Source organism: Pristiophorus japonicus, chromosome 9 (assembly GCF_044704955.1).
Source record: "Pristiophorus japonicus isolate sPriJap1 chromosome 9, sPriJap1.hap1, whole genome shotgun sequence".
NCBI classification, from domain to species: domain Eukaryota; kingdom Metazoa; phylum Chordata; class Chondrichthyes; family Pristiophoridae; genus Pristiophorus; species Pristiophorus japonicus.
Window position 1 is genome coordinate 146680767 of NC_091985.1, and position 12609 is coordinate 146693375.

Consider the following 12609-nt stretch of genomic DNA (forward strand, 5'->3'; position numbering starts at 1 on the left):
GAACATTAAGACGGATTGCAAAAGGTTCTATAGATATGTAAAGAGAAAAAGGTTAGTAAAGACAAACGTAGGTCCTCTGCAGTCAGAATCAGGGGAAGTCATAACGTGAACAAAGAAATGGCGGACCAATTGAACAAGTACTTTGGTTCGGTATTCACGAAGGAGGGCACGAACAACCTTCCGGTTATAAAAGGGGTCGGGGGGTCTAGTAAGGAGGAGGAACTGAGGGAAATCCTTATGTTTCCAGTAGAGTGGGATGTTTCCAGTAGAGTGGATAAGGGAGAACCAGTTGATGTGGTATATTTGGACTTTCAGAAGGCGTTCGACAAGGTCCCACACAAGAGATTGATGTGCAAAGTTAGAGCACATGGGATTGGGGGTAGTGTACTGACATGGATTGAGAACTGGTTGTCAGACAGGAAGCAAAGAGTAGGAGTAAATGGGTACTTTTCAGAATGGCAGGCAGTGACTAGTGGGGTACCGCAAGGTTCTGTGCTGGGGCCCCAGCTGTTTACACTGTACATTAATGATTTAGATGAGGGGATTAAATGTAGTATCTCCAAATTTGCGGATGACACTAAGTTGGGTGGCAGTGTGAGCTGCAAGGAGGATGCTGTGAGGCTGCAGAGCGACTTGGATAGGTTAGGTGAGTGGGCAAATGCATGGCAGATGAAGTATAATGTGGATAAATGTGAGGTTATCCACTTTGGTGGTAAAAACAGAGAGACAGACTATTATCTGAATGGTGACAGATTAGGAAAAGGGGAGGTGCAAAGAGACCTGGGTGTCATGGTACATCAGTCATTGAAGGTTGGCATGCAGGTGCAGCAGGCGGTTAAGAAAGCAAATGGCATGTTGGCCTTCATAGCAAGGGGATTTGAGTACAGGGGCAGGGAGGTGTTGCTACAGTTGTACAGGGCATTGGTGAGGCCACACCTGGAGTATTGTGTACAGTTTTGGTCTCCTAACCTGAGGAAGGACATTCTTGCTATTGAGGGAGTGCAGCGAAGGTTCACCAGACTGATTCCCGGGATGGCGGGACTGACCTATCAAGAAAGACTGGATCAACTGGGCTTGTATTCACTGGAGTTCAGAAGAATGAGAGGGGACCTCATAGAAACATTTAAAATTCTGACGGGGTTAGACAGGTTAGATGCAGGAAGAATGTTCCCAATGTTGGGGAAGTCCAGAACCAGAGGTCACAGTCTAAGGATAAGGGATAAGCCATTTAGGACCGAGATGCGGAGGAACTTCTTCACCCAGAGAGTGGTGAACCTGTGGAATTCTCTACCACAGAAAGTTGTTGAGGCCAATTCACTAAATATATTCAAAAAGGAGTTAGATGAGGTCCTTACTACTAGGGGGATCAAGGGGTATGGCGAGAAAGCAGGAATGGGGTACTGAAGTTGAATGTTCAGCCATGAACTCATTGAATGGCGGTGCAGGCTAGAAGGGCCGAATGGCCTACTCCTGCACCTATTTTCTATGTTTCTATGTAAAAGTTTCTCACCATTTAAAAAATATTCTGTTTTTCTATTCTTCCCACCAAAGTGAATAATCTCACATTTCCCCACATTATACTCCATCTGCCACCTTACTACCCACTCACTTAGTCTATCTATATCCCTTTGGAGACGGTTTGTGTTCTCCTCACAGCTTACTGTCCCACCTAGCTTTGTATTGTCAGCAAACTTGGATACATTACCCTTCATCTTGGTCATTAAACTAGATTATAAAATAGCTGCGGCTCCAGCTCTGATTCTTGCGGCACCCCACTCGTTATAGCCTGCCAACTTGATAAAGACCTGTTTATCCCTACTCTCTGTTTCCTGTCCATTAACTAACCCTCTATCCATGCTAATACATTTCCTCCAATCCCATGAGCCCTTAGCTTGTGTAATGACCTTTTATGTGGCACCTTATCAAATGCCTTTTGGAAATCCAAATATACTATATCCACTGGTTCCCCTCTATCTACCCTGTTAGTTACATCCTCAAAAAACTCTAATAAATTTGTCAAACACGATTTCCCTTTCATAAAACCATGTTGACTCTGCCTAATCATGTTATGATTATCTAAGTACCCTAAGACCCGGGTTAATTTAGTCTGGGCCAGGAGATCTGGGTTATTGTAGTCTTGGGGACCCGAGTTACTGAAGTCTAGACTAGGAGACCCGGGTTACTGTAAATTATTACAAGTCTAATATCAATCTATGAATGGGAACATACCTTTAGGTAAACACTGTGACTCCTTTCTTTAATCTGAAACACTGCCCTGAAGCACACTGTAATGATTTTGATCAGCAATTTCTTGTTCTCCAATTCCCCTAAAATAAAACTTATCAAATCCCTTTGAACGGCAGATTTTCAGTAGTTGATGCAAAGTTATAAAATTGGCTGTGGATCTGCTTTGGACTCAATCTGACAAACAGCAGGTTATATAAAGCCAGATGCTACTATTTTACATCTAGACAACTAAATCGCCTATTGTGTTGCCCAGGGTTAGTTGATTAATTAAATAAAAAATGTCTATACTTTTTCTTTACCCCGTTTCTCCAGGGTTTCTTCTGGTCATGGCAAGAGATCGGGAATGAAATTCTAGTCGTTTGGCTCAGCTCCTTCCCTTTTCTCTCCATTCTGCCTTTACCCCATTGATTCTCTGACTTTTTAGTTTCATTTTTACCAATTATCTTCTATTTTAAAAAAAAGTTTGCATATCTTTTGAGGTAGAAACTATTATTTTAAAAGTGGGTTTTCATTGGCTAAAAACCGGCTGCAGACTGCCAATTGAAAGGCCAGAGTCTGAAGATTCATATTGCCCCTTGCCGACATCATCCAAAAACACAGCGTCAGTTTCCACATGTACACTGATGACACCCAGCTCTACCTCACTACCACTTCTCTCGACCCCTCCACGCTCTCTAAAATGTCAGGCTGCTTGTCCGACATCCAGTTCTGGATGAGCAGAAATTTGCTCCAATTGAATATTGCGAAGACCAAGCCATTGTTTTTGGTCCCCGTCACAAACTGCGTTCCCTACCCATTGACTCAATTCCTCTCCCCAACTTCTGACTGAGGCTGAATCAGACTGTTTGTAACCTTGGTGTTATATTTGATCCTGAAATGAGCTTTCGACCACATATCCGTAGCATAACTAAGACCGCCTATTTCCACCTCTGTAACATCGCCCGTCTCCGCCCCTGCCTCAGATCATCTACTGCTGAAGCCCTCATCCATCCCTTTGTTACCTCTAGACTTGACTATTCCAAAGCATTCCTGTCTGGCCTCCCACATTTTACCCTACGTAAACTAGAGGTGATCCAAAATTCGTCTGCCCGTGTCCTAACTCACACCAAGTCCCGCTCAACGATCACCCCTGTGCTCGCTGACCTACATTGGCTCCCGGTTAAGCAACGTCTCGATTTCAAAATTCTTATCCTTGTTTTCAAATCCCTCCATGGCCTCGCCCCTTCCTATCTCTGTAATCTCCTCCAGCCCCGTAATCTCCTCCAGCCCCACATCCCCCCCCGAGATGTCTGCCCTCCTCTATTCCTGCCCTCTTGAGCATCCCTGATAATAATCGCTCAACCATTGGTGGTCGTGCCTTCTCCTGCCTGGGCCCTAAGCTCTGGAACTCCCTGCCTAAACCTCTCTGCGTCTCTTTCCCCCTTCAAGACACTCAACTCCATTTTTTTTTAATGTGTGGTGACCGTTGCACACCAGCCACCACACGGGCTTGACAGAGCTAGGTCTTAGTCCAGTGGCAAGGGTTAACCAAGACAAAAGGAGACCTGCTCTTCTGCACGATCCTAGTGCGCACACATATCGCAGTGTGGGCTGGCCTGTTAGGTAACTATGCAAAAGTGTATACACCATATTGATCACATCTCAGAATTTTAAAACTTTTAGAAGATCAATAGTAAAAAATAGCTGCTAATGTTATTTTTCAGGGCATGGAGCTGGAAGGGAGCAACCTGCCATGGGCCAAGGGCATTTTGAGATGAGGACGCAGTTGGAGGGAGGGGTGATGGTGTCAGTTTTAATAAGGAGAAGACAGTACCTGAGCAGAGGGAGGTGTTAGCGGAGGCTCTCCAGCTCGTTTGCTGTAACTTGGAAATAAGAGCTGCAGATACCCCGGGAAAAATGGCAATATCGTTCTCCGATAATAATATCAGAAATTACCAGATAAATCTTGTTTGTGGGACCTTACTGTCCACAAATTGGCTTCCACATTTCGTACATTATAACAGCGACTGTACCTCAAATGTACTTCATTGGCTGTGAAGTGCTTTGGGACATTCTGAGGTCATGAAAGATGCTATAGAAATTCAAGTCCTTTCTTTAACTTGTACAGCACCAACCTCTAAATGCATAAAAAAGACGTGTCATAGGCGAGGTCAGGACATGTTGGCTTAAACTAGACGATTTCAAAAATCTAGAAATGTCGGCATAGAATTCAATCAGCCAGCTCACAGTATTCAACTAAGTGGGACTGTTTTCATTAGAAGAGAGACTACTGAGTGATTTGATATAGGAGTTTAAAATTATGAAAGGATGGGACAGAAAAGATAGAAACAGACTGATTCCAGTGATCAAGGGATCTAGAATGAGGGAACATGAATGTAAGGTTAAATTTAAGCGGTTTAGGGGAGCGAGCAGGAGAATTTTTCACAGAGAGTTGTGAGGCTGTGGAATTCACAACTGGAATTAGTGATTGAAGCAGAGACCATGTCAACCTTTAAGCACATGTTTAAGGAGGCCATTCAGCTCCTCGAGCCTGTTCCACCATTCAATTAGATCATGATTGATCTGTATCTCAACTCTATTTACCCGCCTTGGTTCCGTATCCCTCAGAACATTATTTACCTAACAAAAATCTATCAATCTCGGTTTTTCAATTTTCAATTGACCCCAACAGCATTGTGGGGGAGAGAGTTGCAGATTTGGTTTTATTGGTAGTTGAAGGATAGGGGGATAAAGGCCTATAGGAACAGGCTGGACACATGGGATTATTGCTCATGTGGAGGAGAAACACCAAACCGGATTGGTTGGGCTGAACGTCCTATGTCCGAGTTGTAACTCTATGTAATTCTATAAAGCTAAAGTTAGTTCCAGACCTGACTCATCTGTGAATGTGAGTGCAAATTGTAAATACACACTACTCCAGTGGCTCTCTTTCATAAGAAATAGGAGCAGGATTAGGCCATTCAGCCCCTCGAGCCTGCTCCGCCATTCAATAAGATCATGGCTGATTTTCTACCTCTACTCCAACATCTCACACTATCCCCATATCCCTTGATTTCCTTAGTGTCCAAAAATCTATCGCTCTGTCTTGAACATACTCAATGACTCAGCATCCACAGCCCTCCTTAACAAGAAACCTGCTCTTATCCTACTCTCTATATCAATGTATCACTGTTTCCTGACCTTAGTTTTATGACACAAGCCAGCGCTAGCCACATGTACTATCAATGTATTTTTGAGAACAGAGTGTGTTTTGCTCCACTTCTGAGATACAGCAAGTGATGGCATTTGAATAAGGTTGGTGAAGTGCATGAGAATGTCCTTGTTACCACAGACATACTGTCACCGTGATGATCTGTAAAAGTCACACGGAACAGCAGTGTAGATATAAACCTTAAAACTGCAGGTGGAGGGGTACAGCTGCAGTACCCCCAGATTTAGATAGTCTGAGCAGGGAGCTCTGCCTGAATCACCGAGCGTGACTGAGCAGGACCAAGTGTTGGTGCCAGTGGAGCTGCAGGAACCTGCTGTCTGAGTCCAGCTCACATCCTTCCTGAGGTGCAGAACCCTGGGATTTGGACCTTGCGGGGCCTGCTTGTAAAAGAAGCATCGATCAGAACACCTGCGCCCATTAAAGGGTGTGGTAAACATGTGATTAGTTTCCCAAGAATTATTATGCTTGGATTGGGATTTCAATGGACTGCTTATAAAAAAAGTGATTGATTTATTATATCGTGTTGCAATGAAAACATGCATGAGATAATCAATTTATTGCAAAGGCCAATGAGAACATGCATTAGGTAATCAGTAGCCATTGCATTGGCCAATCAAAGCATGTACAAGATAATCAATCTGTTGCAATGGCCAATGAGAACATGCATTAGGTAACCTATAGCCATTGCATTGGCTAATGAGAACATGCATTAGATAATCAATATCCATTGCATTGGCCAATGCAAACTTAAATACGTGGAGAATTTCTTATTTGGCAAAATATACATTTGTGTTTGAGCATCAGTCCTAAATAAGTACTCCTATTTAATGGGAGTAAAGGTTCGTGTCTGGTACAGAGACCTTCTGTACTGGGCTCACAGTGGGGTCATAAAATACAAGTGAGTCCTGAGCATTGGATGAATAAAATTTCAAATGAGCCACAACACACTGACAGAAGTGATTAGTACTGAGGATCTCTTAGGTAGGAATGAGTGGTATTTCAGGCCTGAAGTAGCAGGAGGAGAGGGAAGCTTGGAACATAGGAACATGCGTAGGCCATTGTAAGTCCAGAGGGCGAAGGGAGTGCTTGACTCACAGCGTAAACTGCCTCAGTCAGTGGATTTAAAACAAAGTCTTGCATTTATATAGCATCTTTCACAACCTCAGGAAGTCCCAAAGTGCTTTACAACTAATGAAGTACTTCTGTGGTGATATAGTAAACAACAGGGGGAGCTCTCTGGCTATGGTGCTTCCACTAAGATAATTAGGCTGAATGGGTCCTGACAAATGTAAACCTGACACTTGGCAAAGCCTGTACATATCTTCAGCTGAAGGGAGGTTGAAACGTGTAGCCTGGTCACAAAGAGCTGAAGGAACAGTCAACCATCTAAACTGATGGTCATCACTGCTCTCAACCTTTACACCACAGTGTCCTTCCAACTGCTTCTATGCTGTTCTACCGACTTTACTATTGGAAACCAGCTTCTCATTTTTTCCGCTCTGCTATCTGTAGCATAAATCTAGGCTGAAACTCCAGTGTAGTACAGAGGGAGTGCTACACTGTTGGAGGTGTTGTCTTTCGGATGAGACATTAAACCGAGGCCCCGTCTGCCGTCTCAGGTGGACGTAAAAAATCCTATGGCACTATTTCGAAGAAGAGCAGGGGAGTTAGCCCCGGTGTCCTGGCCAATATTTATCCCTCAATCAACATAGCAAAAACAGATTATCCTGTCTTTATCACATTGCTGTTTGTGGGAGTTTGCTGTGTACAAATTGGCTGCTGTGTTTCCCAAATTACAACAATGACTACACTCCAAAAGTACTTCATTGGCTGTAAAGCTCTTTGAGGCGTCCGGCGGTCGTGAAAGGCGCTATATAAATATAAGCCTTTCTTTCTTTCTTTCCTCGGAGTTTGAAACCCAAAGTTCCCATTGGAGCAGTAGGAACAATCGTGAGAGAGGTACCCATCATTGGATTGATGATCTACATCACTGGTGTTATCAGGTGCTCAATGCAGTGCAGACAAGCATGCCTCCAACCCAGCCAATAGCTAGCCAATACCACCTTCCCTTGGTGTGCATTTCGAGGCTCATGTTTTCTCAGCACAAACCATATTCTAACATCCGCCGTGAGAAAGGTTGGTATCCCTAGTCAGCTCAGGCTGGGTAATCGCTATTCTGAAGCTCTCTCCTCATTGGTGCCCCAGCCCTGTAACCCCTTCATCGGTAATGCCCTCTACCTCATCCTGAGCTTCTTCCTCTACATCACTGACTAGTTTTGCCTCGATCTGTGCTGGTGATCAATGCAAATGTGCATGTGATGATGGTGACCAGTGCTCCAAAGGTGCAAACTGAAGACCACCTCTTGCTCTGTGAAGATAGCAGATGGGACAATACAAGTATCTCAGCACATTAATCCATTTGAGTACCGTTCTATCAATATGTGAACTATTAAGCACTGTTGCAGTGTGCATGGACATGTTGATGTGGCGTGTGGTGCCAATCACAGAGCATATGATTGATGGGATGATCCAGTGCAAGGTTGTGACTCACCGGAATTCAGCAGAATGATGGCCTTCAGGCAGATATACTCCTCACACTGAAGTTTTAGCAGTCGAAAACGTGACACTGTTGCTAGGAGCATATCAAATATTTCCACCATCCCTTCAACACATTTTCCTTCATTCCTAAGTAGACAAATTGCAAAACATCAGTTTAGTGTTTTATTTTTTTTAAATGACAGCTCTGCAACTTCCTGGAATTAGATTAACCCTCGACATTTGAAGACAAAAGGCTAGATAGCTTCATTCTTTTTATGCAAATAACCGGCTATGTAAACAATGTTATAGACAGATTAAGTGAGTGGGCAAAAGTATGGCAGATGGAGTTTAATGTGGGCAAGTGTGAGGTCATCCAATTTGGACCAAGAGGATATTTCGGGGTATTTTCTAAATAATAAGTGACTCGAAACTATAGGGGAGCAAATGGATTTGGGAGTCCAAATCATTTAAAGCTAGGAGACAGCTACAAAAAGTCATCAGAAAGGCTAAATATTGGCTTTTTCCTCGAGGGCATTGGAATACAAAGGGGAGGAAGTGATGCTTCAGCTGTGCAGAGCCTTGGTCAGACCCCATCTGGAGTACTGCCTTGAGTTCTGGGCAGCACTCCTGAGGAAGTCTTGGAGTGAGCACAGCGCAGAGTCACCAGAATGATACTGGGGCTTAGAGGGTTAAATTGTAAGGACAGATTACATAAACATGGCTTGTATTCCTTTGCATTTAGAAGATTAAGAGGTGATCTAATGGAGGTGTTTAAAAGGTTAAACGAATTTGGTAGGACAGATACAGAGAAACTATTTCTTCTGGTGGGGGAATCAAGGACAAGGGGACACAATCTTAAAATTAGAGCTAGGCCATTTAGGGGTGATGTCACACAAACGGTAGTAGAAATCTGTAACCCTCTCCCCAAAAGGCTATGGATGCTGGGACAATTGTAGCTTTCAAGACTGAGATAAGTAGATTTTTGATGGGTCAGGGTAACAGGGGATATGGAGCAAAGGTGGGTAAATAGAGTTGAGGTACAGATCAGCCGTGATCAAATTGAATGGCGGAGCAGGCATGAGGGGCTGCATGGCCTACACCACTTCCTAATGTTCCTACGTAAACAGTGTTAGATTCCTTTAGAATAGAGTTTTAATTCAAATGACAATGCTTTGCCATTGAAAGTGCATTGAGTCAAGTACAAGAAAAACCTTGATCGAATCATAGAATGGTTACAGCACGGAAGACGGCCAATCGGCCCGTCGAGCCCCTGCCAGCTCTCTGCAAGAGCACCTCAGCCAGTCCCACTCCCTCGTCCTTTCCCCGTAGCTCTGACATTTTTTTTATTTCAGTCCCTGTTCAAAGCCGTGACTGAGTCTGCCTCCACCATCCTTTCAGGCAATGCATTTCAGATCTAACCACTCGCTGTGTAAAAAAGTTTTTTCTTACGTTGCCTTTGGTTCTTTTGTCAATCACCTTAAATCTGTGTCCTCTGGTTCTCAACCCTTCTGCCAATGGGAACAGTTTCTCTCTACTCTGTCTAGACCCCTCATGATTTTGAACACCTCTATCAAATCTCCTCTCAATCTTCTCTGCTCTAAGGAGAACAACCCCAGTTTTTCCAGTCTATCCACATAACTGAAGTCCCTCATCCCTGGAATCATTCTCATAAATCTTTTTTGCACCCTCTCTAAGGCCTTCACATCCTTCCTAACGAGTGGTACCCAGAATTGGACACAACTCCAGTTGAGGCCAAACTAGTATTTTATACAGGTTCATCATAATTTCCACGCTTTTGTATTCTATACCTCTATTGATGAAGCCCAGGATCCCGTAAGCTTTTATAACTGCCTTCTCAACCTGCACTGCCACCTTCAATGATTTATGCACATATACCCCCAGGTCTCTGTGTTCATACATCCCCTTTAGGATTGTACTCTATGTACCCTGGTGTAGCAGTAAATTTCATCTGCCACGTGTCCGCCCATTCCACCATAAGAACATAAGAAATAGGAATAGGAGTAGGCCATATGGCCCCTCGAGCCTGCACCGCCATTCAATAAGATCATGGCTATTTATGTCCTCTTGAAGTCTTTTACTATTCTCCTCACTATTCACTATACTTCCAAGTTTTGTGTGATATGCACATTTTGAAATTGTGCCCTGTACACCCACATCCAAATCATTAATATATGTCAAGAAAAGCAGTGGTTCTAGAACCGACACTTGGGGAACACCACTGTATACATTCCTCCTGTTCGAAAAACAACTGTTCCCCACTACTCTCGGTTTCCTGTCACTTAGCCAATTTTGTATCGATGCTGCCACTGTCCCTGTTATGGCTTCAACTTTGCTGGCAAACCAATTATGTGGTACTTTGTCGAATACCTTTTGGAAATCCATGTAAACCACATCAACCATATTGCCCTCATCAGCCCTCTCTGTTACCTCATCAAAAAACTCGATCAAGTTAGTTAAACACGATTTGCCTTTAACAGATTCGTGCTGGCTTTCCTTAATTAGTCCACATTTGTCCAAGTGACTATTAATTTTGTCCCTGATTATTCTTTCTAAAAGCTTCTCCACTACTGAGGTTAAACTGACTGGCTTATAGTTGCTGGGTTTATCCTTACACCCTTTTTTGAACAAGGGTGTAACATTTGCAATTCACCAGTCCTCTGGCACCACTCCCGTTTCTAAAGAGGATTGGAAGATTATGGCCACTTCCTCAGTACCCTAAGATATATCCCGTCCGCTCCGGTGACGTACCTACTTTAAGTATAGCCAGCCTTTCTAGTACCTCAGCTTTATCAATTTTTATCCCATCCAGTATCTCCTCTACTGACGTTAACGTGTTAGATTAATTACATGGGTGTTTGATGCTTGTAAAAGTAAGAGCACTGTTTACAGTGAAACAACTGGCCAACGACATCAATTGTAGGAAGAAATAAATATTAATGCGAGCAGTCATTAGGGTTAGTGATACAGCCTTTGCTGATACTGCTGCCAGTTCCCAATGTTTAAAAGAATTCTCCAAGGACACCACTGTAGATTGGCTCTATCCTACAAATAGTAACTCCTTGAATAAAAGTTAAAACACTTTAAATACTTTTCGAATGAATTACAATTGCACTTCTCTGTGCGTACCTCATGATCTGTGCAGCTATTTTCTCATTTCCGCCGACTGGCCCAGCCAGCTTTCACAGTGCATCACTTGGCATGGAGGGCGAACAAAGCCAGCTTAAAGCATTGAAGCCAGCTGTCATGTATATATACTTGGGGTTACTCGCCACCAGATGGCGCGACTGTCGGAGGTCATTGGGCTGTACGCACATGTGTGTGGCCTAGATATAAAAGGCAAGCCATCATATAATGTAATCACTTTGGGCCCTAATAAAGCAGAGCCAGGTTCCTACCTGTGTTAGTTTACAGTATTCAGTCTATCGAGTTATTACATACATAACATTTGGCGACGAGGTAACTTAAGAACCTTCGCATGCAAAAAGGAGCACAATTGGAATTCTGGAGAGATTCATGGAGGGAGAGGACTGGGCAGATTTTGTAGCTCGCTTGGACCAGTACTTCGTGGCCAACAAAATGGAGGAACTCACTGACGCAGTTAGGCGCAGAGCAGTCTTCCTCACAGTTTGCTGTCATAAAATCTATGGACTCAAAGAATCTTCTCTCACCTGCAAGTCCAACGGATAAAGACTATGAGGAATTGTGTGCTCTGGTACGTGACCATCTCAAACCAGAAGAAGGCATCATCATCTCACGATATCGATTCTACAAGCACGCTCGTTCTGAGGGCCAGGATGTGTTGGAATTCGTAGCCGACCTAAGACGTCTAGCTGGACCGTATAAGTTCGAAAACGCATTGGGAGACATGCTGCTGGACTTCTTTGTAATCGGCATCAACCACGAGGCAATCCTGCGTAAGCTACTGGTGGCGGAGACGCTGGATTTGAGCAAGGCCATCACGATTACCCAGGCATGCATGACGACAGCCAAAAACTTAAAGCAGATATCATCAAAAATCGGAACTCGACAAGTACTGTAAACAAGATTGTATCGTCGTTTGGCAGAGCTGCGTATGGCAAGGCCTACTCGACTGCGTATGCGAAACCTGTGGCTGCCCAAAGTCCGCCAATGGGAATGAATCCAATTTCACCATGTTGGTGTTGTGGGGGCAATCATTGGCCTCATCAATGTTGGTTTAAACGGTACATTTGTAAAGGCTGTTCGAGACTGGGGCATCTCCAGCGCATGTGTCCGCAACTGAGCAAGCGTGCTGCGACACACCACGTGAAGGATGATGATCAATATAGCGCGGATCCAGATATGCAATCCGAGATATCAGAAGAGGAAGTGTATGGACTGTATTCGTTCCTAACAAAGAGCCAACCGATAATGATTAATGTGAAAGTTAATGGTGTACCGGTATTGAAGGAATTGGACACGGGTGCGAGTCAATCAATAATGAAGCAGAGGACATTCGGCAAGCTGTGGGACACTAAGGCTGTGAGGCCTAAGCTGAGTCCAGTCAATGCCAAGTTGTGTACATGCACTAAAAAACTCATAACGGTGATTGGCAATGCAGTAGTCGAGGTGTT

General features: G+C 43.8%; 1 protein-coding gene across 6 annotated transcripts in view; it reads right to left on the reverse strand.

Moving 5' to 3' along the window:
- The window catches only part of esr1 (estrogen receptor 1), a 408574-nt gene that overhangs the window by 95765 nt on the left and 300200 nt on the right, over positions 1 to 12609 (reverse strand). For all 6 annotated transcript variants that reach the window (XM_070889920.1, XM_070889924.1, XM_070889921.1 and 3 more), the window contains one exon: positions 8010 to 8143. In XM_070889920.1, the coding sequence (XP_070746021.1) occupies positions 8010 to 8143 (134 nt within the window). The remainder of the gene's footprint in view (positions 1 to 8009; positions 8144 to 12609) is intronic.